Genomic DNA, 27,645 nt, shown 5'->3' on the forward strand with positions numbered 1-27,645 from the left:
TTTGAAGAAACACTTCAAAACGAAATGCTGATTCGAAGTATCTCTGTGCTTGAACAAAAGACCAGAAATACAGGAAATGAAAATATGCATTAATTTGTTATCACTTCATTATTCGCTGCTTCTCTGGTAATATTTAAAAAAACTAGTTGTTGCTAATTTTTTCCTATTGTTACAGTTCTCCCTTTTAAATGTCTTAAGTACTTTGCTGAGTGCTTTACAAAGAGAGAAACATCATTATCCCCGAGACTAAAAGCCGTGCAGAGGAGCCCGGTGCCCTGCAGAAGTCCCCTGCGCTCCTGGCGTGGGCCCAGGGCTCCCGGTGTCTGCTTGCTGGAGCGGCACGGCTCCCACCGAGCCTGCCCTTCCACAAGAAACACAACATTGGTTTAACATTGCGGGCAGATACAGTGTTAATTCCCTTCTTTTTGCTTTGTTTTTACTGTAAAAGCTGTGGGTATGGTCCTGTTCATAAAAGCAACACATTTAGCTGCTCCCTGCAAGTTTGGTTGCAGATAAAATGGAGTTAAATCAGGCTGATTTCCAAATGCTGCACGTTCAATTTTACTTGTCTTCATTTTCTTCCCTGTTCAACCACTTCACCAGCCAACTGCTACTGCATTCTGCTTTTGTCTCTGGAGAATCAGCAGTGCTGACTCCCAGCAGGTTGTCAGAACGCCTGAAAGAAGTTATCTTACCCTCCAAATCTGACACAAAAATGAGATGTCTTTCTCACTTTTCCTCTCCAGCCCTTCGGGGCTCGCCTCTTCCCATCCTCCAGTTTCCTCTTCCACCCCTGTGCTTGGCAGGGATCCCCACCCCATTCTGCTGTTTCAATAGCCAGAGCTCTACAAAACTTCTTGCTTTCCCTCACCCTTGACAGTAGGAAAGCGGTGTTGGCTGTTACTCCCAGGGAAAACGCTGCCACACTCAGAACTCCCCTGATCGCCACGCCGTGCAGGTCACCCGTGTTAGCTCATGGCCTGATCGCATGGCGTTGCGTGAGCTTTTACTGTGACATGCTCTCATGGGCAGTCTGTTCAAGCCTGAATTACCGAAACCTGGAGATGGCACATCCCCGTAGCTCCTTATGCCCTGCATGGCAGCTGTGCCTGAGCTCAGGTACTGGCAGCAGCCGAGCCCCGGCAGCAGCTGCTCTGGAAGGGGTAACATGCCGTGCACTGGGGACACCGTCACCCACCTGCTGGCTTATGCTTTGTCCCTGGGCCCTTCTTGCGCTAAAGAAATTTATATTGATAGCCCTGCTTTCTGGTGATGGTGTTACTGTAGCTACATGCCCAGCTGCCAAGAGCTTTCACTCCTGAAGCCGCGTAAGTGGTGAAGTCACCAACCTCACCCCCATGGAGACCCACATGGGCAGTTCCATGGACTGCTTACTCATCAGTGGCAAACGTGCCCCGGTGGTGGCAACACCTGTGGGGACCCAGCTGGCCCCAGCACGCCCTGTACCACTGAGGTGCCCTGCACAGCCGGGGTGTCCTGCACCATGGGGGGACCCTGCACTGCTGCGGAGCCAGCCGGGACTGGGAGGCAGCACACCCGTGGGCCACGGACACAGCCTGAGGGATGTCCCCTGCTCAGGGAGGTGTTTATGTGCTGGTCTGTGCCAGTGCCACGACCAAACGGGACATGTCACACTGGGGACACCACAGAGCCCCTGCTCCGCATGTTCGGCCATCTTCATGGGATCCCAACCTCTGCTTTCTGTGTCTCCTGAGAGGGGCTGAGTGGTTCTCACAGCAGCCCCCCGGTTTTGGCCCCGTCGCTCCCCACCCGCGCTGCCCCCGAGCGCCCCAACTCCGGCGCCCCCCTTGCAGGTGTCCCATCCTCCCCGCCGGCAGGGGGCGCCCTCGTGCGCGCGGCGGCGGGGCGGGGCGGGGCGGAGCCTGTAGGAACCGGCATCCCCCGCCCGGGGCGCCGCTGGTGGGCGGGGCGGAGCCGGGTGGGCGGAGCCGCCCCGAGACTCGCCGGGGCCGCCGGCGGAGCAGGAAATGGAGGCGTGAGGGGCCGGCGGTTCCCGCGCCGCAGGGCTGACCCGGGGCTCTCCCGCCGCCCTCCCCGGACGGGCCCCACCGCGGCTGCGGGGCCGGGCGCCTCCGCCCGCCTCAGCCGGCTCCGCGCCCCGCCCCCGCCGCGGGGCCGGCATGTGAGGCTGCCCGGCGGCGGCGCCTCCCTGCGCGGCTGGGCCGGCGCGGCCCCCGCACCGCTGCTCGCAGCCCGCGGGAGGGGAGGCCCGGTCCGGCCCTGCCCCCCGGCCGCCGCCCCGGAGCGGAGCGGTGGATGGGGCAGCGCGGCCGGCGCTGGGGACGATGCCGCGGAAGGAGCTGCCGCTGCCCGAGGGCTGGGAGGAGGCGCGGGACTACGACGGGAAGGTGTACTACATCGACCACGGCAGCCGCACCACCAGCTGGGTCGACCCCCGCGACAGGTGGGCGGCGGCGGGGCGCGGGGGAGACGCGGCTCCGGGGCCCTTTCGCTTCCCCGAGGTGGGGGGATCCCCGCGGGCAGAGCTGTGCCCGAGCCCGGCGCCTCCGCTCCTTGCTCTCGAGTTGCCCGGTCGGTCGCTGCCGCCGTCCCTCGGCTCCAGCCGGGCTCCCGGCCCCGGTTCTGCTCCGCGGGAGGGAGCGCAGCGCGATCGCCTCGGTACCCGCGGCCGGGCGCTGGGCTCCTGCCCGCTGCTCGGGAGGAGAGGGGCGGAGGGCGATCAGCGAGGGGGGTTGTTGTTTTGTCCTTCACATCTCCCTACCCACCTCCTTTCCCCTCTCCAGACATCTTGCAAATCTGCAGCGCACGCTGCCGTCGCGGGGGAGGGGAACGCAGGTGCCACCAGAGCGGTGACGGCTCCTTCCCCTCCCCAGCCCCGCTCATCCCCCCGGAGAGCAGCGGTGGCTCTTTGGAGTAGGTTGGACTGACGAAGTGGGGTGAGGGGGTGTCGGTGGGTCGGACCCTGCGTGGTGTCCCACCTCTGCAAGCCGTTCCATGGCATGGGTGAGCGTGGGGATTACCGAGATCGCCCACTTCAGGGTGTGTTTCTGATCGCCCTTCTGCTTCCCAGCAGCCTCCTCTTGCTCCCACTTTCTCTAGTGAGCTTTTTCCCTATATTGCTCACTTTAAAAAGTAGGAGAAACAGCAGACAGTCTGCTGTTCAAGAGCCAGGTCATTTTCCAAGCAACGCTCCGTCCTGGCACGTTCTGGCTCCGTGCTTGAGGCAGTTACAGTGAGCCAGCATACGGCTGCTCGAGCATGCGGGAAGCTCAACTTCTGGATCACTGTTGAAATCACAGGTTTCTGAATTTCAAGTTTAACGGTCTGTTAGCTGGAGGTCCCAGACCCGCAGACTCAAAAATCCATCTTGGTGCGCTGGAAATTCCAACAATCTGAAGATGCGATTTGTCATTGGTAAATTTTACACGTTTCCTCCGTCTGACAGTGTTTTCCCTGTTGTAGGGCAGCCAGTGTGATTTCTGGATTTGTTTTCCTTTCTTCCCCTTGCTCCAGGAATCAGTTCCTTGAGGGAGCTTCCATTGCTGGCAGGATGTCAGTACTTTGCCTTCTTTCCAGTTCTGCTTAGATGCTTTTTTTGTTAGGCATGGAAGTGAATGATTGTCTGATTTTACAAGATTTTAAACAGTGTTCTGCATTCCAGGAATAATCCTTGTGTACGCTGTACACAAATGTAACCTGCTGCTGGGTGGGGGTTTGGAACTTGTTTTGAGGCTTCTGTTTCAGTAATGTGGTCAAGAAGAGCTAATAACAGGGTTGTTTCAAGGTGTATTTTTTAACCTTCATAAATCTATACAAGCTTAAATTAGGAGTGTTTTCCCATCGTTTTTATGTTGTTACAGAGAATGAAGACAGCGAGAAACTTCATAGGCCTAATAGCGGCTTATAAAAATTCTCATCTGTCTATGGTTACTGACTCAAAAATGACAGAAAAGACTAAATGGGTGCTTTATTTACACGTGTGTACTGAGCTGTAGCAGAAACATTACCTACTCCCCACTGTTAAAGGAGAATATTCAAACACGTACTGATAAGTCATATCACATGACATTTGTTGTGCACATAGAAATACACCTGAATACACATGGCCCCGACAAGCTTTGAATCTGAGTCATCTTCTAGTAGCACTACCAAGAAAACAAGCTGAATTAGACAGTCCTCCTGAAAATCCTCAAGGCTTTGAAAAGTTTATTGGTCCAATGCTAGAATAACTGACACAGCACTTCCCCGTCACCTGGGGGTCCCTGTGCTTGTTTGAGTTGAAGCACCGCTCCGGCAAAATCGCAGGAAGGGAGTTTCTCTTTCAACTGTCTGCAAAAACCTGCTGATGGGGAATTTCTGATCAGCTCAAGTCATAAGAGAACTACTCCCTGCAGTAGTGAACTTGGGTTTATGAACTGCTTATTTTAAGGTTTTTTAAAGCGCATTTTAAGTTTAAATGTTTAAAGCGTAGCCTTTTACAAGTCATGTTTAGAACTTCTGCACCTGAGAGGCTGGTTTGCGTATTTGTCCTCTGTTTGCTGTAGCTGCGCATGCTGTCTTTTACTCAGTAAAACGCAGTAGATATGAGGAAACATGGCTGTAAAACTGCAAGTTGGAGGAGTGTGGAGGAAGGTGCACATGGTAGGGCTCACTTTGAACCCAGCTGCATGTCATTGGGACTGTACCTTTGTAATACCTGATCAGTTTATTCAGGGAGCAACAACTGGTAGCTAAAGATAGGGCACAGAGCTTTTTAAACCTTCCCTAAATCTTTCATTCTAGCTTAATTTAGTGGAAGTAAACTCGAGCAGGGATACCATCTAGCTTCAGGGCATGGGCTTGACCGTTGTTTTTGTGACAGCAGTTGGTGTCAGCGTTGCAGTCCTGTTAAGGGAGGTTGGTTTAATGGGAAGCAGGCCTGGCAGGGACACATGGGGGTGTTGGCAGCAAGGGATGGAAGGTGTGATCTCATCTGGTCTCGGACTGTGTGAAATCAAAAGCTGGGCTGGTGGTTTTCCAGCTCCTGTAATGCATGGCACAAGTCCTGCAGATGGGCTGGGGGTAAGGGGACCATTAGACTTGGCTGGTAGGAAGTCACTGGCACCTGGTGGCATCTCACTCTCCTGCAGAGCTGACTTGAGTGATGCTCAGACACCTGAAGTCTGGATTGAAGCAGCCGCAGGTCAGTACACTTTTTGCCTCGTACCCTTTAAGGGTATACAAGACTTCAGGGCAGTTCTGGGAAGCCTGTGGATGTTAGAGCATTTTGGGAAATCATCTAAGGTTCAATAATCTGGAGAATTTTGTGACTTAACTGTTACTGTGCTTGTGGCATGGTGTAACAGAAAGGAATCAAGGTACCTTGTAGGCAGGAATTTCAGGTTAAAAAGCTGTAAGGTAGTTCTAGTGACCATGTGGGGAAAAAAACCCCAAACTACTGTGTTTTATCTTGTGTAAAAGGAAGCTCACATAGCTGAATTTTTTTGTAGATTTGTTTGAAATGAGATAATTCAAGACTTGGATACAGTATAATTGGAGATCAAACCTTCCTGAGCTAGGGGAGGAAATTTGTCATTCCTGGTTTTAGAAGCAAGCATGATCTTTCAGGTATGCACCAGTACATAGCATTTGGTAAAACATATGGGAGACTTGTCCCAGCTGCTTTCTTAACACAGAGGGTGCGTCTGCACTGTAAGCTGCTGTGCTGCTAACCAAACAGAAAATAAGAGTGTCTCAGAAACGTTAGCAGCAGCTGCTGCCTCTTCTTAAACACCCATATGAATCAGGAGTTGCAGCAAGAGTGCCCCAGATGAGTTTTTTTCCTTTCATCAGATGTGAGGTTACAGGTGTGTATCTGGGTTTATGTGGGTTCCTTGAGTTCTTTACACCAGGCTTAGGGAGCCTCTACTCTTCCTCAAACTATCTTGGAAGATGATAGTTTTTTCTCTCTTCTCTTTGTGTTTCAACCCAGAAGCTTCCTGATTGTACCGAGGATTTGGAGATGCCTCGTAACCTGTCCCACTCTCCAGTACTTGTGTTGTCATACTCATCCTGCTGGCATGATGCTGTAAACAGTTTTTTCTGGTTTTTCACTAAACTTCTCATTTTACCCCAATCACTAGGCTCCTATTGAGAGGGAAAGCTGGTGCAATGGGAGCCCTTCCAGTTTGAGCTTGGTGAAACTGCTAAACAGCAGCAGATGTTTTCAGTTTCAGGAGGCAGCAGTGCCTCAATTGGTGGCCCTACAATTTTTTAGGGCTCTTAGTGATGTAAAGGGTTGGAGATGTTAGCTAAATGAAAGCCTAGATACCGCAGTTGCTCCCTGAAATCCCTTCCTACTCCGTATGGAGGTTTTTCCAGTTTGAACCCACAGAGCAGAGCTCTGGTAAAGAGAATTAGGGAAGCGACTTGCCAGGGCTTGGGGCCAATATGTGCCAATGTACATGTTGTCACATGTAGAAGACTTAGTGCTTTCAAAATAGTTAGGGCTGCCTATTTATAGAGGAAGATTCAGGCTTGCTGAGCCTGAGGATCTAAGTGAACAAAAGCTAGGTGTGTCATATGGAGAGCACAGTCATCTTGCTGTGCCCCTCTAGGTCTGCCTTCTAGGCTCAATGTGAAATACTGCAGCATATTTTGCCTCCTGTATGATCCTGATCCTGAAGCTTTTCATCCCCGGTCTGCTCTTCACATTTGTTATCCAGACTTCCTGTATGAAAGATTTAGAAATGTGATCATCATGTTAAAATTTCCCATCTAACCCCCATCTAACCGTCCACTACTTGGATTATAGCATAATTCTAATCCCTAGAATAAGCTAAATATAGTTAACTTAAATGTGCGAGTTCTCCAAAATAAAGGGGTGAGAAGAAATGAAGTGAAAAGCAGGAAGAGTAAAAGGAGCTGTGCTTTTCTGTAGGTGAATATCAGTAAGCATAAGGGGAAGAGAGAAGAATTCTCAAAGATGGAGCATTTCTCTTCCACAGATTCTTCGCTGGTCCCTGGCAGCAGTGTGGGTCGTGCAGCTGAAGGCTGCTAGTTTGGTGCCAAACACCCTGCCATATGTATGTGAATCTGCTGCTTTCTCGTGTTTGCGTTCCCCAAAATAGCTGACTATTTTATAAAGAACAGACAGTTCAGTGTATGCCCACAGATACCGTTTATAACCATTTTCCATGAGTGCAGAAGTGAGTGATGGAAATGTGGTCTTTATAGTCATCTAAATGCCATCTCTGGGAGCAGGTGTTTTAATGTGGAGGACTTGTGCTGTTCTTACAACTTTTCCCCCACAGTAAACGAAAATTAATTGGTTTATATAAGTGCTAATATATAGGGAAACGGGCAACAAGTAAGGTTGTGATACTTCAGTTTTTTTTTTTCATTTGTTAGTATCAAGAGTCTTCCAAGATGAATTAACGCAAGCTGCACCCGTGATTGGAAAAAGTGGATTAGAGCTGAAATCAGTCAGACCTCTTCAGTTATGAAAATCAAACTTCATTGTTGGTGTTGCTTGGTTTTAGGCTTTGATTTTTTTTGTGGTTTTTGTTTGTTTGTTTGGTGGTTTGTTTGTTGTTGTGGGGGTGATTTGTGGGTTTTGTGTGTCTGTATGTTATGGTAGGATGCGTTGCCAGCTTTGGAGGCTGCAGGCGCTGCCTCCAGAGCCACGGTGCTTGCTCACTTGTGTGAACTCACTTGGAACTGGGGAGGGCAGCTGGATACAACAGGTATGATGCTTTTTAACAAGAGCATCTTTGCTAAAGGTTTTGTACGCACACGTGTGTAGCTGCAGAGGATGTTGGCAGTGGCTTTAGGACTACTAAAAGCATTATTTTATCTTACTTCCCTATGGAACATGAAGAAATGAAAAATGTGGCGCTTTGCTCAGCTCAGCAGCTTTTTAATGCATCTTTGGGAATTCTAAGTCTTAAAAGATCAGAACTGCTTTTGAAGAAGTCTCTGTAAATCATATTGTTTAGAAATATGTAGGTTGAGCTTCATCTTCTGCTTTGACAAGGTCATCTTGCTCATGAGATCAGTCCTTTAATTTTGCCTCAAAAACTGATGACTTGTGAAGTTAGTGACACTGCCACAGACGGGAAACTTATTTGTCAAGGGGATCAACAATTCCATCCCTATGTAGGTCATGTGTTTTCCAATCAAAGTAGTTACCTTCATCTCCATCCAGTGGAATGGCAGAAAATTGGCTAGTAAATCCCAGCAGCTGTGGGTATGGCAGGCGAGAGGTGGCCGCCGTGTAGGTGACCTGGGGCAGGAGATGATGGGCACCTGAAGCTGCTGCCAGAGGAAAGTTCTGTATCGCTGCAGGAAGCAAGGGCCAGAAATGGGTCTGCCTGAAAAATGTTATTTTATTGTCAGGGTTTATTTCACAGAAACAGTTGATCCAGGTTGTGTACGTGTGTGAAGAACTCATGAGGGGCTGTGGGAGCGGAGCTGGTGCTGGTGGCAGCCCAGGAATGCTGCTGAGGGAACACTTGGGAAGCTGTCCCCAGGCACTTGACCTGGGCAGGCTCTCTGCCAGCCTGGCTGGGGAGGTGTTCCAAAGCTGGAGGTGCTCAACTTTGCCCCGTGATTTCTGGCTGAGTTCTACTGGGAGAGTGGATTTTTCACTTGCTGGAGCCCGGATGAACCCAGCAGCGGGGTAGAGCATCTCCTAAAGGTGTAATTCACGCTGATGTCTTCATAGCTAGTGCAGTTACGGGAAGATGAGTTTGTAGCAACCTTTTCCATGTCTGGATGTGATTTAAATTCCTCTAGCTTGTGCCAGAAAATTTATAGGAAAACATGTGAAAAAAACTTTAAAGAAATAACTTGTTCCTAAAGTGATGTGTGGCCAAGGGTGGTCCTGTCACTGACCTTCCACACCACATTTTCAGACTGAGCTCTTATCTCAGTTACTGGAGGAATCTATTAATAAATGATTGAATCATATTCTGTGTTCCTGAAGGTGACGGCTGTCACCGCCCGCAGCGCGTTCCTGCCCGCCTTACCGGGACTCAGCTCCGCTCCCGTTCTGCTGGGATTGAAATGTTCTGGGCTTGACTTGGCAGATGGTTGTGTCAGGTATGGGGAAGCTTGAAGTCTTTTGCAAAGAGGGAGAGAGATGGTGCCGCTGTTTTGGGAAAGCGTTGCTGATGTTCTTCCTGTGCAGGGGCTGTTTGAACCTGGTGGCCTGGAGTGCCCCTCCAGTGGGGCAAGTATTAGTTGGGAAAAAATACATGAATAAAGGGGTGGCAGCAGCTAGGCAAAGTCAGGTGGAAGTGTGTAGGCTGGTGCTACTCCATACACGTATGAGAACTATGTAGATTGACCACTTCCTTGGAGAGGAGTAACTGTTGTGTTGGCTGGTTGCCATTCATGAGACCTGTGTAGTAAGGTTACGTGCTTTGCTTGTAGTAATCAAGACTTAGCTCTGACTGCTCAAATAAAACCCAGAGTTCTTGTTCACAGAGCTTAACGTTGCTGCTCCCCCCTCTCTTTCAAGCTACATGCATAGATAATTGGCTGAACAAACAACAGACAAAACTGTTCCCAATAGAATAATAACTGCTTTTCACTGCCACTCATCCAGTCAAGTGACATCTGGAAGACTCTCTGGGTAGTCACAGGAGGTTTGGTGTGTAGCAGGAAGATGCAAAGAAGCCAAATCCTACAGCTGTCAGTGTTTTCTGTTTTTTCGTGCTTTTGGATGGGTTCTGCTGGCTTGGTTTGTTCTCTGTTTATGCTGGTGCTTATGGCTTCCACCCCAGCCACAATGTTCTGCAACATAAGTAACCAACACATTTAAAAAGCAGATGAATTGCTTTCTCAATCTTATAGAGGTGCTGTGGGGATTAATTAGTTCTGACAAAGTGCTTTCTGGCTGGGATGTCAAGCTGATGTTTCAAGACTAATGGTATTGTTGAGTGAAACTATTTAGTTCTCCTCAAATGCCTAATCACTGTTTTAGAAGAATTTACTCTGAGGAGGAAAGCTTTATTGATTTAAAGCACGCAATAAACAGTATTGATTTGCAAAAGGCAGTCATTCATATCTGCTCTATGCAGAATTGAGATGTGAGGTGGTCACGTAACTATTTTGAGTGAAAATATAATTGAAACTATTGCTTAAACGACCCTGTAGAAACTTGCAAATGTCTTATCCATGACTTACAACTGCTTTGATAGCCTTGTGCTCAGAACAAGGGCAGTGCCCTAAGGAGAGGGCTCTCTGCTGTTTCATCCCTCACAACCCTGCCACGGGGAGGACGGTCTGCAGAGGAACAGCAGTGGCCAAGATAATCTTCTAGACCCTTAGAGTGGCATGGAAAACATAGCGCAAAACTGCTCTGTAAAGCTGCGCTGTGGATAACTTTGCAGTTAATTTTGCTTGTGCCAGGCACAACTTTTGATTTCACTTGGCATCTGAGTGTCTGCAGCTGCTGGAAGACATAGCAGTGGCCCAGCCGCACAGGCTGCCCCCTGGTCCCTGCAGTCCCCATGCCATCCTGGGCACAGGTCCTGCGGGATGTCCTGCGAGGGGCCTGGGCAGGTTGGCATCGGTGATCTGTTGGACCATGGCACCCAGCCCCTGAGGGCATGGGAAGAGTCGTCTCGGTGACAGCTTCATCGGCCTCTTGGAGTTCTTGTAGTTGGACTGTTTGAAAGGTGGAGTGTGGTTTTGAGCTGCTTATCCAAATTATCTCAAAGGGAGCTTGCGTGGGGATGATAATGGAAAGTATTTGACTGTTACATGTGATGCAGCTCTGCACGTTATCCAGTCTGTTTCCTGTGTAGTGTCTCAGGCTGGTGGCCTGTCTGGGTGCTGCTGGGTCACTCAGCCTGATTCAGGCTGCGGAGAAGCTTGTAGTGACCCCTGTGGGAGGTGGAGATGATGCTACTCATTTGGTGGAACTGGCTTCCTCTGCAGCTGCTGAAATGCAAGGGAGGTGCATGGGTGAGAGTGGGGAGGCAGGCAGCACCCCAGAAGACGACCTTCCCCAAGAGGAACTCTTCAGCCTGTCTGCTGCCCGTTCCACTGGGCTCCCGTGCTTCTCTGGGGGCTTGTAGGGATTTCCGAGGCAGCACATGCGTGCTGTGCTGCTGCATCTTGTGTCTCAGATCTAGTGGATGTGACAGTTCTGCTTCAACAGCGCACATGGGGTAAGGTCCGTGCTCAATTAGTGATGCTGCTCTGGTGTGTAACAACTGTTTGCAGTGCTCTTTAGACAGACTTTTGCTGTTCACACCTGACCTTTGTTCAGAATGGTGCCACTTCCATTCCTCAGCATCTGATGTGACTTTGGTTCTTCTGGTTGCTGCTTATGACTTGTGCTGTTGGTGGAACTGGAGTGGCTCGGCTCATCAGAGAACTTCCTTCTTTGAAGGTCTCTGTGCTGCAGCAGCTTATGTGCTCTTCAGGATTTTTCCAGATGCTCCCTGTGACTAGTGGAGTGATGCTAATGATGCAGCTCCATTGACTGCTGTTGCTCTTAATTCCTGTATAGCGGAGATGGAAGCTTTTCTCAAGGAAGAACTTGTTATGAAAAGGAAGTATTTCTAAGATAAAAAGGTAAGGCTTGTCTAAATTAGGATGACCTGTACTGTGTATAGTGTTCCAGGTGATCTTTTCATATTGAATTGTGTTTTAAAAAAAGAATCCTTAACATGATAAGCATTTTTGTGTTGTGGAGTTTTGACATGGTTAAACTTGAAATCAAATCAGCACTTAGAACAGACTTTTTTGTTGGAACGTGTATGTGGTGATGCTTGGGTGTATTTGATTAGTGGTGTGTGTTAACCCTGAGAGAATAAGGAGGTTGGGCTCTTCTGCTCACTGTATTATTCAATGTTTCTCAGCATCTGATCTCTCTCCACTTGAGTTGTCAGTTTACCCACTTGTTTAGATTTTTCTGAAATTCCTTGAAATCATCTCTGCATCCAGCTAACCTGAATAGCTTGTCAGCCCGCAGGGCAGCAAGCCAGTCTTGTAATTTGTCTTTTCTTGTGTCACTAGTAAGTATTTCACACTGTAAGATCTGAGCATCAAAGTTAAACAATCTGTAGCCTTGATGAGACACTATTTAATTCTTATGTGGACACATACAGAGAAGGCTTTAGGCTGCTTAACAGCTAGTTCTCAAGTAGGCAGATTTGTCCATAAAGAGATCTCCTTACAGTCCTCAGTGAGTGTATTTCTGCCTTATTTTAACCTACGTATGCAGGAAAGTGAAATGTCGTGGCTGCTCCCATGTCCCATGGCTTTCTGTGGCACCAAGGTTTTGCAAGATATCTTAGACTTCCTAACTTTTCTTTTTTGTTTTTAAGTTTGAATGTAGAAGCTTCCAGATTTAACCTAAATCTGGGATGTCAAATATCAATGTGATACTTTTTCAGTTGAGATGGTCTGTAATTCTGAATAATGGTAGATCTATTGACATATGTCATCTGTTAATTATTCAGAGCCTATCGTATGGCACTGCTTGTTTCTTATGCAACTGGCTCACTCGTCATTCAGTTTGGAGGGCATCTGCCATCACAGGCTTTGCTTGATGCTAAGGGAAGCATAACCTGAACATAAATACTTTTTTAAAGCACATGTTGTTTGCTTGCCTGATTTCTTGTACTACTTGGGCTCTACTCCTCACTACCTTTTTAAGATTTCTTTTTAGAAGAAGAATGCATGAGTGGAAAGGGAGGGGTACGTGGGCCAAGGAACCTGGCTTGGTCACTTGCAAAAGGGTTGCATAGACAAAAATCTCAGTTTGCAAAGGCGAATTTGCATCTGAACTGGTGACAGCGTCCTCCACTCAGGCTTGTTTTCATGCGTCCTTTGTAAATGCCACTCTTATCCCCAAAGCAAATGTTCTGTGTTGAATTTTCTCATCTTTATTCCCTATTTGTCCAGTAGTCTGCAGCTAATGCCCAACAAGGCTTCCTGGTTTGTTTTCTATTTGCTTCCCAGAGATGGGCTCCTACAGTTTGGATGGTGGTTTTACAAGTCATGGTGCATCTCCAGCAGCTTAGACAGACTGGTGGTCCTTTCTAGTGGGGTCGCTGGGGATCCTGAGTCAGCTCAAAGGCAGCTGATGCAGTTACTCCTCCGTGTTTAGTGTTTTGCTGTGTAGTAACAAAAATGAGACCAGTCCGAGTGGCAGTTAAGACCCGTGATTGTTCTGCTTGGAAATCTGCTTGTGATGGAGCACTGAGTGTTGGTAAGTGTTTCTTTGCAATCAGATTTATTACAGAATAGATTTTCAGTGAAATAACCTAAATGAAATCATTTTAACAATGTCCGTTAAAGGCATTATTGTTTGAATTCCCCTGTGTAGTTGGGCTCCTCTCTGGACGACAGTAGTACCTCTTGCCATATTTGTTGAAGACCAGCTGAAATGCCACTTTGAACCAGGCAAGATACCTGATGAAAGGTGTAGGGAATAATGGAGTTATGTCAGTATGAATGAAGAATGTATGAATTAAGGATTTTACAATAAGAGTTTTATTATTTATGTTGCTTATAGAGGCTTTACTTCCATTAGCTAGTCCTGTCTTTGCAGTCGAAGGCAAGCTGTTGACCTGTCATTTCATGCCTTTGTATTCCCAGCTCTGATGCTCAGAGCTCTCCCTTTTCCAGTGATTGTTGCTTCTATTTTCTCTCTCCTAAGCAGTATAATGCTGTTGCTTAGTTCTCTTATGGCCATACTTTATAAGGTCTCAAAAGCCTTTCATAAAGTAAGCATTTTGCCTGATGGGAGAAGGAGGTTTACAGAGTTGGAAAAAAAAAAAAGGGGGCAAGAAATACACTGTAGATAATAGATTCCAAAAATGCAAATTTGTTTAAGCAACTCCTTAAAAAGAGGGGAGGGGGGATGGAATTGAAGATTAAAACCTCTGTTTGTATACATGTAGAAGCTGGAGGCAAAGCAATCCATTCATAAATATACAATAGGATTTATGTCATGGTGAGAAGTGCTACATGCATATTCATGTGTCATTTGCAAATCCTTTAGCGATTAAATACTTTACTGCAAACTCTAGAACTAAATAACCTTCTTGTTGAAATGAGATGTCCGAAGGCTCTAATGCTTCTCCAGGGGAGGGGAAAGGATGGGTGGTGTAATAGATCTGATACTCTAATTTTCACTCTATTAAAAGATTTTTGGTGTGCTTTGGGCATTATTTTATTAGAACGATCTGTAGTCTTGAACAAAATGTGAAGCAGAGACTTTCAAGAAATATTGTAAAGCTTTTCAAGCTAAGTAAAGCAAATAGACTTGGAAACTTGTTAGGATGTTTTTCTCAAATGATTTTAATGTCAAATATTTTTGTCTAAACTTTCATATCCTGTAGGTAAGGAAAGAGGCAGATGAGTAATAGAGCTTGGAGTTGAAAGTAGTAGCCTTTGTCTAAGTGAAGTGAATTGCCTTTAAAGGCTGTAGCCTCAGTTCTTCGTTTGACATTAACAATGAATAAGAATATACTGTTACTGTTTTTGGTTTTCAAAAGCTTTAAAGTATTATAGACAATGTATATACCTTGAACATAATGCATGTGGAACAATATTGCTATAGAATAACTGTTTCTTGCAGCTTGGTGTGTTATGGCTGGTGAAGGCTCAGTGACAGCATGGAGTGTCTGAGTAGGGTGGGTGATGTGATGGGTTTGTTTTGCCTTTCAGTCATCAGACTAAATGGTTTTCTGCACATGGCACAGCTACTGACAGGCAGCCCAATGCAAAACCAGCGTATGCCTCTCGTAGAGCTGTGATAAGGTGAGGTTGGGACCTGCCACTTGCCATGCAGTTTGGATTTTTTTTGGATTGAAGTTCTGCTCAGTTCTTAAAACTGAACTTAGGCATGTTCAGTTACACCGGCCTAAATTCTCAGTTTGCCCTTTGGGAAAGCTGTGGTTTATTCCTGTATCTGGACCATCACAAAGTGTTGCTTACTGCTCTCTCCTGGCGTTCCTGATGAACTGTTCCTTTTTGTGTCTTTATGAGCTCTTTCTCCTTTGTGCATCAGGTTTGTGTTGGGAAGAATACTATGTCTGTACTGGATGGGAAAAGCCAGCTAGGTTCTCGTGTTCTTGCCTCCCCACTGAGGTTATTTCTTTTAAGAAAGTTGTTTTGTCTGATTTAGCTTTCCTGTTCCCGTTTTGTAACTGCCCACTTCTGGAATGCTTTGACTCAACCGAACAACGAAACAGGGCAATGCACTCAATTCACTAAGGACTTTATATGCATTTTTCTGGCTGGCACAGGTGTAACAAATTGCCCTTTTAGTCCTGTTTACCTGTTTTTCTCATTCGGTCACAGGTAGTTTCTGCTCCTTGGTGATCAGAGAAGAGCCCTGGATTCCCTGTTGCTGTCTTGCGTTGTGATGAGGGAGGCATGTAGCAGAGGTGATGTCCCCTTGGCGCCTGGGGGCTCTGCACTACAAAGCTTTACTTTGGTTGATTTGAAATAACGTTTCAAGGTAACTGTGGAAAGCTGTTGCTTTTACAATGAGCACTGAGGATTTGCTGTCGTGTGCCATGTCAGAGCATCAGTGTGTCTAAGCTGATGGCTAGTCACGCAAGGGGATGGAAATGCAGCACTGGGTACTTGGAAGAATATAAATTGGTTTGTCCATAGAAAGGACAAAATTGGGGTAAACAAACCCAGTCTGTCTGAAACTGGACCCAGAGTAGTTGACTTCTTGTCTTTATATGGTGGGAAATGGGCTTAACCCCTTGAGCTGTTCAGGTGCAGACCAGGGAATGGCTGAGGTGTGAGGTGTGATGTTTCTGGTTGCTGGGAGGCTGCGTGAGCCTGTTTCTGCCAGTATTGTGTATTATATGTTAATGAGGAAAAATAGAAGAGATTCATTTATTAACAAACCTCACTTCTTAAATGAGCACTGCTCAGGTAGGGGCTGGATGGGATATGAATTTGTAGTGGTTTGTTGGTGTTTTGGTTTGGTTTGTGTTTGTTTTTTTTTTTTATCTTGTTTTAGTAACCATAAGAAATTGCCTCTGGATCCATCTCAAAAGAGTGCAGTGAACAGTATTGTAACCACTTGTACATTTACTGGTGGAAAAGCTAAAAAGCTTTGCCCTAGAGCTTGGTTGTGGCTGTAGCACATCATCTCATCTCGCCTCTCGTGCTGCTGTGGGTCTGGCCGTGGGCCTGAGCTCATTCCCGCTGGCATGGCTGGGGAACCACCAAGCTGTCCCACCGCCGGAGGTGGCTGTTCCTCCAGCACTGGGGCACATGGTCTCCTCACTGAGCTGGCAGGCACACAGAAAACTGCTCCCCCTTTTTCTGGACACAGTTTCTGCTGCTGCAGTAAGCTGGAATGACCCACAGATTGTCTTTTGCAGCAGTGACCTGCCGGGCTGGTTCCTGCCAAGTGTGGGTCCCCTGGAAGCCCCGGCTCACTCTGGAGCTGCGGTGGGTGCGGTTGTGCTGGGCTTGCCTGGCACCATGGGTGCTGAGCGGGGGTTCAGCCAGGTAGCCGTGGCGTTCAGAGTTTGTCCTTCAAAGCAGACAGCTTAAATATCAGATTGATTGTTTCTCAGTGCTGGGGGCTGTAATTCCATCTGCTGTGATGCTGTGAAGGTGACACCTGCAAAGGTGTGTGCCTCTTTTTGGACGTCCTCCCTGTATCTCCTGCATGCATAACTGAAGGCACCATTTTACCTGCCTGTTGGCCTTGCTCAGCATCGGGTTGCTTGGGAGCCTAGCAAACACTTAACATTTTCCTCAAAATGCTGTTAGAGAGAATTTTGATGTCATATTTCATTCAGCTTCTGCAGTGTCACTTATCCTTTGTCTTCTCTGGTCTGGAACAGTTGACGCATCTGTTTATGCCATTGATTTGGCAATTATTAGAAGGACATTGAATAAAGGACATTATTAATGGAAAGGAGGAGTGTTCAAAGACATCTGCCAGTAAGGTCTGTGTTTTTAATAGTACTGCGGTTTTATCACTGATTCTGGAAATTGAGAGCAAGTTGATTCTCTGGGTCAGTCTGTAGTGAGCTTAAACATCCTGGACAAGGGCAACAGGAGTATTTAGTTTGCCAGAGAATTTCAACTTAAGTCTTTGCAGACAAGCAGAACTATGGATAATGATTTATTTAGCTGAGCTAAACGTGCACGTTAGCTGATAGGAGTAAGTTAAAATACTTGTTGAGGGTTCTGCATTGATGATGTAGACTATTTTTTGGGTAGACATGAACAAAACTGATAAACTGCTTGCTGAAAAAATTACTGGCATGGGAATTGCATCTCATTTGGATGCTGATGGTGAAGTAGTATTCAGTTAAGCAGCACATTTCAACCCCGTGAGCTCTCATGGTGGCTTACTTAAGACCAGATACATGGTGCTGTAAGGCACAATGTCAGACCTGTTAAACAGAGCTTCGACTTAAAAAGAAGAATGGAAATGAATAGCTGAGATATTTTAGGGAATTGCCCTGAGCAACAGTGATGGTGATATTCTAACAGCTACAGTAAGTTATAAACAAGCTACAGCTGAGGCTGGATCAGGCAGCTGATAATTTGCAGGGTGCCTGGTGTAATTTGGTTGGAGAGCAGTGAACAGTGTGTGTGGGCTCTGTGTGCCCCAAACTCCCTTCCAGGGGTGTGTTATGTACCCCAGAGGTCTGGTTCCCATTGCACTTCCCACCTCCTCTGTTACTTTGGTTTTACCTGAAGTGTCTTGCTGCAATTCACTGAGTAAGACTTGAAATAGGATTTTTACTCATTTGGCTGCTTCTTACCCTTTGCCAGCTACAAATGTTACAAAAACTGATTGTTATGGGGAAAATAATGTTATTGAGGGATCTTGGAAAACAATAGTGTGTTACACTGAAAAAACAACCAGATTTTTCCTTTCTTTTGGATGGGTGAAAGAAGGGAAAACATGACTGAGATAAGCTGGACAAGGATGTGTTTCTGACAACGTCAGCTATACAGGGTTTCAATTTTGCATAGGGAAGGCAGACTCTGGAATAATTTGTTTTTCAGAACCTTGGTCTCCAGATTTCAAGGACAGGTACTGTTAAGGTAACTGGAGATGGGAACAACCTAAATGTATAGAGAGACATCCTGTTCTGGAATTTGACATCTCTCAACATATGAGCGTCTCCTTCTGGAGGTGTTAGGTTGGAAATGCAGTGGTGGTAATCCAAATAGTCAAATTTGTTAGTACTTCCTTCTGTGAACAAGGTGGATGCATAAGAGCTGCAGATGGGAATTGAGTTGCTAATTCACTTGGCTTTTAAGTATGGCTTTTTGGAAAGTAATGCTGCCTCTTGGCCCATTCCTCTTGGACGGGAGGGTGTGCTCTGCCTGATGTCCCTGGTGACCTGGGGCATTTTGTGCCCCACAGGAAGAATCTCAGTGTGAAATGACATGTGCCTTAAAGCACCTGCAGATCCTGTGACTTGTTTGCTAGGTTGCTCTACAAGGAGGGCTTGTTTTGTGAGGGGAGCACAGGGGTATCTACAGCATCTTTTCTTCCTGGTTTCATCCTTGTGTTGAAAACTGAAGGGGAGAAACCACCCTGTTACACGTGAGCAGATGCTGAGGCTTGATAGAGCATAAAGAGATGTGATTTCCTATTGCACCTTGCTAGGTTTGTGTGCTCTCTGCTAGATTTTGAGAGCTTATTTTGACCAATGCATGTTTTCCAAGACAAACCTGAAACTCTTAGAATTGGTGCCTTCTGCTGCTTCCGCTGACTTGCAGGGATGAGCAACATGTGAAAATGGAGGCGGTGTGACTTGACTCGTTACAAAGCCCCTGAATAATATTTTGTGCCTTATGCGCCAAGTGCTTGAAATCCTTCTGGTTTGGAATTTACATTAAATAATCAGGCTTTGTGACAATGCATAAAGTGCCGTGGCATTGTCTGTCTGGCAAACACCTGGGAGAGGGATCTTCATCAGCCTGAGCTTGGCCATCGAGTGGCTGCTGCCCCAGGAGCCGAGGTCCCTCCTGGCTGGGGGATTAAACCAGGACAGCCACTGGCTCCGGTGTTCGGCTCTTTGTCTCCACAACCCCTCACCTGCACTGCTGCTTTTTCCTCGCTGACATGCTTGCGGGGGGGTGGGATGGCGAGGGGCAGGGTAGGGGAATAAGGGTTTTAAACATCGCTGGGGAAGCAACCGGGGGTCAGGCACAGCAGTCACTCTCGCAGGGCTCGGCTTTGTATTCAGATGTGCTGGCTGGCGAGCTGCAGACATTCCAGATACTTGTGTTCATTTTGGCCGTATCCAGGCATGCACTCACAAAGAGCAAGATGCGTGCAGTGAAGTATAAATCCCATCCCCTAATGGCTCAAAGCACTGTTGTGTGCGCATACATGCTTAACAGATTGTATAATTAGCTGGCTTTGTAAGCAGGCAGCATGTATGATTCTTCATTAGTTATCTCAAAATCTTACGTGGTGTGAGGCATGTCTGCGGGTCTGTAAGCTGTTGTATCCATGCTCCCCAGCCCTGGCACCATCGCCTCTGCCTTTCCTCTGAGCCCTTGGCTGCCCGACTGGTTTGGCTGGCCACTCTGGGCTGTGGGGACAGGGTGACAGGAGCTGTCCCCAAAGGCAGCCTCCGTGTAGCACCCTTGAAAACAGGCTCACCATGCATCCATGTGCTTCAGCGTGTGCAACCAGAGCCCCTCTCTTGGCCCCATGAGTTTGATTAGGTTTTGGCCCAGACTGCAGCCTGGTTTTATGTGAAATATTTAATTAAGAAATGTTAATCCTGGAGGTCACAAGCCTCATTTGCAGAGTTATCCTGACCCTGCGGCACACAGGCTGCTGGCAGAGCAGCTGCGGTGCTGTGAGAGGTGTTGCCGAAGCCCAGGACTGGCTGCGGGCGAGTAGGAAGGCCGGGCGGTGCGGCCGGGCTGTGCTGCTGCGGAGGAATGCGACAGGTTGTGCCGGTGTCCGGGAGACGCGGAGGGTGGGAACGCATAGCAGGGCCCAGGGCTGCATGCTTGGGATTTCATCGGAGCTGGGGAGGAGCCGGGAGGGAGGCGAACATGACCTTGAGAATCCTTATCGAGATGAAAAGGTGCAGTCAGCAAGCACATTCCTCTGCTGGCTGGGCTGACAGCGAGCGCTGCGGCTGCACTGAGCTCAGCAAACAGCTCCTTGTCGTGGCTGCAGGAGATCGCTCCTGTGGCCAGCGGCGGGGCGTCCGTCAGTCCCACGGCACGGCTGCTGTGATCTAAGGGTGTGAATAAATTGAAGGGATCAGCTTCTAAAGTTGACTGTTTCTATGCACTTCATTTATTTGTACTAATGAGTCTGAAGGCAGTAGCAAGGCAAAGGTTGGCAGCTGGAGAAGAAAGGCCACTTGAGAGGACCAATTTTAACTATGATTCCATGGCAAATAAAGCTCATCTGTGAGTGTGGTGACCAGAAGTCTGGTGAGCAGCTAGAGTTGGGTTATGGTTAGACTTGATGATCCTGAGGGTCTCTTCTAACCGAAATTATTCTATTCTATGACTTGTTTGCCAGCTTCATTCTAGGTCTGAGCTCAATGCCTCAACCCCAGCTTTCACTTGCCATGATACTTGTTTAAGATGAATGTAACAATTCTTTTTTTTCTTTGAAGTTATTCAGCTCGTAAGGCCAGGATGAAACACAGCCTGTTCTGTTGGGATTCATCTCCTTCGCTTCCTAATGTGGAGCAATTATATGGTGGTACTGAAGCAGGTGTCACTGCTGTCATATGAGCCAGGGGCTCGAATGAGGTACAGAACCTTTGGGGACTTGAAGCTACCTCTTTTGACAGGCTATCATTAGAAACCTTGAGGCCTCTAGTAGTGAAACGATAACTGCCAGGCATTCAGTGACAATGAAAACTGAGGGGAGAGGAGCGTTAAATGCCAACCCACCCACATCTTCGCAGTGCAGTGTGTGACCTGGGTTTCTGAGGAGTGAATTGCCTGCAGGACCACCTGCTTGCTGCTTGTCTTCTCACAAGGACCTGCATCTCAGTCACTTAACGCGGGTGTGGGAGGTCTTGTGTGTTCTCATTAGCCCTGTCACTTCCAGGGGTGAATGGCCAGTGTCGCTGGGCTGAAACTCTTTCCTGTACTATCACATTGATGCCAGTGAGGGTATAATGTCATCACCAAAACCAGAATTTAGTCTTCAGGAGCTACTCTGATTTAATTTTATTTTGTTTTATAAAATGTTGCAATATTTTGCTCTTCTCCGAGAGGGAATGCTGTAAATTTGGCCTTTTTTTTTTAAATGTGGAAGAAGGTTACCACTTTTTGCCAAAGTTTGGAAGCTTTGCCAACAGAGTTGACTCTCTGGAAGAGCAAGAGACTGACTATGGAGAAAGACAAATTTGATAACAGTGAGAAGCGTCAGCACACCAAAGCAAAGCAAATACGCGAAGCCCATTGACAATTGATGCCTTTTGTTTAGACTATTTCTCTTATGAGAAATATTTCAAAGTATGTTTTATTGCTTCCAAAGAGATTTAGAGTAGTTGACTTTGCTGTCAGGACTTGATAATCTTTCAAGGTCCAAATGAGTTTTACACACCTGTTGTAACTGTGTATGAGGAAGAAGGTGGGGGTGGGAGAAGGAGGGACACAGCGATATCAGAAAGACACAATTAATCTAAGGTAGCTTTAGTCACCTTCACCAGAGTATATTGGAAAGAGGAAGATTGTTCCTTGGGAAGGAGGTCCCTGTGCTCTCTTCTCATACACTGCAGTAAAATAATGGCTAAATATGAATAGTAAGACTATGTAAGGTGTGTCTCTGACACATACCTAGACCATGAGGTGTGAGCAGCAGTGATGAAGTGGTACCTATGCCGAGTCTTTGCTTAGTGGAAAGAAATGCTGTGTGTTTGGAACTGAGGAATAACTGAAAAGCTTTTGATATCTGGTATGTCTGTAAAAGTCTGTTGGGTACTTAAAAAAATATATAATACACTGCTTTAGGTGGAATCTTGGTTAACTGGCTCTGGCCAAAACATGTAGCGGTCTCTTCTCCACAAGGCTTTTACAGCAAAATACCTGTGAGTTACCCCATGGCAAAAGATGACACTTTCACACACATTTGAAGGTGACACCTTGGTTTTTTTTGCAGCTAGTTAGAATTTGTGAGCCGGATATTGTTTATTGCATGTACATAACTGCTGAGCCCTTCTATATTTGCATCCTCTTTGAACAACTGAAACCAATTACATCCATGAGCTTGTGTTCATTGAGATCCTCAGATAATACACCCTGCAATAATATTTGAGTTGTAGACAGTCTTGGGAAATTAATTTTTCATAAGGAGTTTTCCCTTGAATTCTGAAAAACAAAATGTTACTTCTGGGATTTGTCTCAATTTTTTCAAATTTTGAGTGAGACTAAAATGTTGCTCCTGATCAGGAGATGAGGCAACTCAGCGTAATGAAACTTGGGCTGAATTCAAGGTTTACCGTCTGCTTTCTCAGTCTCCTACACTGATGTAGAAAGCATTAGGAAAACTCCTTTATTTTTCCTGTGTGTGTATAAACTCTGTGCAGAGGAGGGAAGGAGCCCCCCGGGGCGCTGAGCTGTGGTCCCCAGTCTCTGGCCGGTGGCTCCGCAGATGAGCTGTGTTCTTTCTCCCTGTGCGGATCACCGGGCGTGCAGACCTTCCGCAGGCTGCTCGGGGAAGGGGGATGCAGAGAGCAAGTGGTGTCATAACTTCTGCGTTAACACAAATTTAATCTGTTGGCAAAATGTATTGATAATGGAGCATTTGAAATAAATGATGTTTGTAAGAGTAAATCAATTAAACTCATTTGATGATGCAAATCTCATTTTTACTGTTCTCAAATCGTTGAACAAACTTCAATAGTAGTTGATTTTGTATTGACTCCCTTGCAGTGTGTGAAGTGCTGAGCTGTGTTTTGTGCTTTGTACAGTTCTCTCTATAAATGTGCGGTTTGGAATGATTTTTTTGTGCCTTAACTACATAGTACATCAAGGCTTTGCTACTTTGGATGAAAAAGGCACCAAACCAATCAGCTTTAGACCTTCTCTTATGCTTCTAACTCTTTAAACTTCCTAAAACTTTATTCTCCTGAGGTTGTTCTCGACATCTGTTCTTGTTTTGACTTTTCTGTTTATTTTTATACATTATGACTTTTCAGGAACTGAGAAGGCATTGCATCAACACTAATAGCAACAGTAGTAGATAGTAAAGCTGATATTGTAAATTCCAGATGCTCATGTGCTTCAGCAGTCACTGCATCCATGAGCGGAGTGATGTGTGACTTAAGCTTTCTCCTCTCTGGAGCTGGTGAGGTGCCATGCCCTGGTCTCCAAAGGCTGTCTTCAGTGCTAACCCGCAAGGCTGAGTCTCTTGACACAGTTTTGGTTTGCCCCTCTTGGAGGATATGGCATGGATTACCGTTTGCATGGCAATGCTTATGCTTTAGTACGTGTTCAGTATCTTGAATACATGGTTGCTTTGCAACTAGAAGGATTTTTGGTTTTCTCTGTTCTCTGCTGCTCCAAGATCTTGACCAGGCATCTCCTCTAATTCAAGGCAGCCAGAAATATTCCTGTTCATACCTGGAACTGCTGAGTTTACAGCAGCATTGAAGGGGCTCATGTCCTCCTGTGGCTGCACTTGAACCCCTTTGGGGTTCCCTTGACTTGGTGGCTTCCCATGTGTAGCTGGATTCAGCTCTATCTGGACAAGATTTCCAAGTTGACAGGCAGCTGTCAGATCAGAGAGCAGGGAAGCAAGGTTTCCAGAACCCATGTAGCCATTGCATAAAAGCAAAGTGGCTGCAGCTGATCTGTCTTGGGGCACAGAGCAGCAGCAGCTGTGGTGATGCCCAGTTGCTCACCTGGGCTGTGTTCTGCAGGTGATGCAGAACAAAGAGCCTGCTAGTGTTGCTGTTTGGGGTTGGAAACATCAAATAGCTGTATAACTTAGTAAGAATGTTTATAATGCAGAAAGAGCAAGCTGGCAGTCCTACTAAAGCTGCTGTATGGAGTTAGCAATTAGCCCAATGCTAGCAGGTGGACCAGGGAGCAGCATACAATGTGCATGTAAAACAAGCCTCCTGCGCTTCCCTGGCCCCTAAATGCACTTCCATACTAGCAGTGCTTCATTTGTATATTGGGTAGACTCGGGAGCTTAGGTGAGTCCAGCAATTCTATCCCAGAGTTGTCTGTTTTCCCACTTCAAACACCATGTGAATTAAGGGCACAGGAGCTAGTAGTGTTGCAGGGGGTGTTTGCTGTCCTGCTCTTCTTCTCACTAGAGATGGAACGTGCTGGGAAGAAATACAGCAGCATGCATTGCTTCTTGAAGAATTAAGGTTTTTAATCACCATATGTGAAGTGACAGTTCAGTGCCTGATGAAGTCAGGTTGTGGGGTGAACCACGAATCTGTCCCCCTTTGTTGACACCCAGACTGTCAGCGCTGCCTGTCCCTGCATGCCACCGGCCACGGGATAACGTGTTCCTGAACGTTGAGCTACAGCAATTGTTCAGTACTTACCTCATTGCCAAAATCTCAAATATTTGCCTTTTTCTGACAGTAGCTATTGGTTCCCTGCTATAGGAGCTCTATTGTGGTAGGGAGTCTGTCTTATACACCTCTTTATCTCGAGGCATCTTGCCAATGTAAACTGCTGCCACCCATGCCACAGGCAGCCTTTCAGAGAAGTAGGAGTGCAGGCTGCAAGAACAGAGACAAGCCTTCCAGTTCATAATCTCTCAAATATGTCAATAAACTAGTCTAACTACTCTGTTGGGATGTTTGGGAGACAATTTACCCCTTCCTGGGAAGTGACCAGTCCCCTTCTTCGAGAACAGCCGAACCTGGGGATGAAGAGAGAGCTGACTTGGTGTTAGTTGATCTGCTCAGGCTGTGCAGGTGCCAAGGTTGCTTCTCATCCTGGGAGAACTGAAGGCAAACTTAAAAAAACAGCCTCAGCTATTTAAAACTAAAGACATTTGAATTACTTGAACGGTTAAATTCCAACTCTTGCATGCTTTTAATTTAGTAGTACTGCACTGTTCTCATGAAGTTGTACCTTACTCTTTTATATCTTTTCTGCTTAATGGGCTCAGGAAAACATGCAGGATATACAGGCTGGCAGGCAACTTAATGTTGTGAGAAGCCTCAACTCCCATTTCCTGACCTTTTAACTTTGAACTATCCCAGGAATTTTGCATTTGAGTGATTAAGAAGGTATGACTGACCTCTTGCCTTTCTCCTGCTAGCAGAACCAGTTTGTTAATCGCTAGGAATGATCTAAAATCTGTAAGTGGTTTTTGATAGTCTTCTCGCAAGTAATAACTTAGTAGTTCTTTGCTTCCAAGGGTAAATGATCTGTACCGGAAAGAAATGCATGGGCAAAGCAGGTTGTCAGTGTGTGCAAAGAAGAGCCTGTGAACATACAGGCCCTTTCAAATGTGGACAGAACAAGCAAGCAGCAAACTGTTAGGCTGATACGTGCTCGTTGTGGCTGGTGGGGTGGGAAATTGTGTGTTACATAGCTTAATACTTCCAGGAATCTGTTTGAGTAATAGAAATGTATTACTATTAAAGGTATAAATGCATTTGTGTGTGGAATGCTTGAAATATGGGCTATCACCTGACTTCAGGTGTCTCTGGTACTGCTTGATCTATTTTTTGTAGAATCTCCTTGGGCAGCATGTGACTTAATTACTGTAGGAAAAGAATTTGGATGTTACTCGCTCATTTGAAAGAAGTAGAGGGTCTGCATTAGCAAATTACATAAAACTCAACATCTCAATCTCAGTTATCAACAACTCAACATAATGAGGTACAGGGGTTATTTTCGTGTGCTGGCCAAAGAGCAGTACAGGATATTGCTGGGCTCTTGATTGTCAATAAAACTGTTTAAAATTAAGATAGCTTGGAAAATAAGCTCTGAGGGTAGATGTTGGGCTTGCTTATCCCAGCAATGGCCCAATACACAGGGTGTCAGGGGCCAGGAGGAGATGCAAGATGAGGAATCTTTGGGAGGCTGGGAAGATGCTCGATAACCATGGCAACGAAGGAAACCACTTCTGAAAAGAAAACAGCTCTGTGGTCTGAATTGCTTGAGGTGTTGTGTTGGGTTTTTTCCAGGATGTTGCTATTGGTGATGTTTAGGTTGTAATTTAAGCAAATTTGTTTGGTTTATGGCAACAACTTCAAATAAGCTGTTTTTCTCAGATTTGACCCCAGTTCTATTCCCAGTCATCCTTTATCACAGCAAGATCAGGACCTGGCTGCAATGCCATACACACTGACAATCATTGGAATCACATCTCTGGGGTAACTAGAAGTTCAGGGTGACTGTGCCTTTGTGTGGGTCTTGGAATAATGTCTGGCTTCCAAAACGTTGAAGTCTTTTATTTAATTGATCATCAGATTCCTTGGAGCACAGTTAGGAAGCTTCCCAAATTTGTGGTCACTTCTTGAAGTCTTTTCTGTGTTACCTGGGAAGCACTTTCTCATTCATAGTTTTGATGTGCTCATGGTGGTTCTGAATTACTGTCCCCTCGGTGTGGCGGTCTCTCTTTCTAAACCCGTGGCAGCTGCTGAGGCTTTGGTGCGACCAAGGGTGTCATTTGGCCCCGAGCTGCCTGCTGAGGATCCTGGCTGTCAGACGTGAGCTGTTCTCATCACTTTTCCACTGAATTACAGTTGGAGTAGGAATCCAAGGGAGTGTTTCATCGTGCCCAGGTGTGTGGTGGCAGGGCGAGGAAAGCTTTGCCAGCAAGATCACAAAACGGGCTCATCCCTGCCGCACCTCCAGCCCCCCAGGGCAGCTCTCCCTGCGCTGACAGAAGATGCTCCTGGGGAAAACAGTTACTATAGTGATGGATAGCCCTGGTGTGTCTGAGGGCTGGATCACCAAGCTGAGTAATAGATGTGTAGGAGTCTATTTTTGAAAGCTTTTGTGAGGAGGAGATTGCTGTAGTCCTAGAAAATTTGTCTGCAAAGTGGTAGGTTTTTCTGTGCTGAAGTTTAAAAATAATCATAGTCTGTCTTGAGAATGAGGTGACCTCATTAAAAACAAAGAAGCTTGTATGTCATTGTGCTGAGGCTCCTGGCGCTGATTCTTGCAGCAGCCTTCTGAGTTACAGCAGGAGCTCTGCCCATTAACAGGTTCCTCACAACTCAGACCCCTGGGGATCTTGTGTGCAGCTACCCCGGCGTCACAGCTGGAATGCAGCTGCTTTTAGCCTGTTCTCTATCCTGGTCTGTGTAGCACATCTTGGCACATAATGAGCACTGAGTTTTATTCGAATGAGAAATGAAGAAACGCTATGAAAAAAAAAAATCGAAGTAGAAGCCATTGAAAATAAAACCTGTCTCCAAGCTGCTTCCATGAAATGCTGGGCTTAAAAATTATTTGGTTTTTGTAAGAGAAATGGTATGAGTGGGAGTATCTGACGGAACTCATAATTGTGTTGTCTTGCTTGACTTCTTGGCCACGAAACCCGCGTGGCTCGTACCCTCACTGTGTACCTGGGAGGCTGCTGGGATTTGGTGGCCAATGCTGCGGCTGTGTGAGGAGCTGGTGTGAAGGTCCCCAGTGATCCGGGCGCTCCCTTTGTCCCTGTGCACTGAGCTGCTGCTATCAGTGCCATACACGGTAGGAAATCCCCTGGTC

The 27,645-nt window shown here is 46.6% G+C and overlaps 1 protein-coding gene across 1 annotated transcript in view; it reads left to right on the top strand.

The window, feature by feature from the left end:
• The first annotated feature begins 2,131 nt into the window (after positions 1-2,131).
• The window catches only part of WWC1 (WW and C2 domain containing 1), a 66,679-nt gene continuing 41,165 nt past the window's right edge, over positions 2,132-27,645 (top strand). The window contains exon 1 of the mRNA XM_065030098.1: positions 2,132-2,446. Coding sequence (XP_064886170.1) covers positions 2,328-2,446 — 119 coding nt within the window. The 5' untranslated portion in view covers positions 2,132-2,327. The remainder of the gene's footprint in view (positions 2,447-27,645) is intronic.

This window comes from Columba livia, chromosome 14 (genome assembly GCF_036013475.1).
Source record: "Columba livia isolate bColLiv1 breed racing homer chromosome 14, bColLiv1.pat.W.v2, whole genome shotgun sequence".
In the NCBI taxonomy this organism is placed as follows: domain Eukaryota; kingdom Metazoa; phylum Chordata; class Aves; order Columbiformes; family Columbidae; genus Columba; species Columba livia.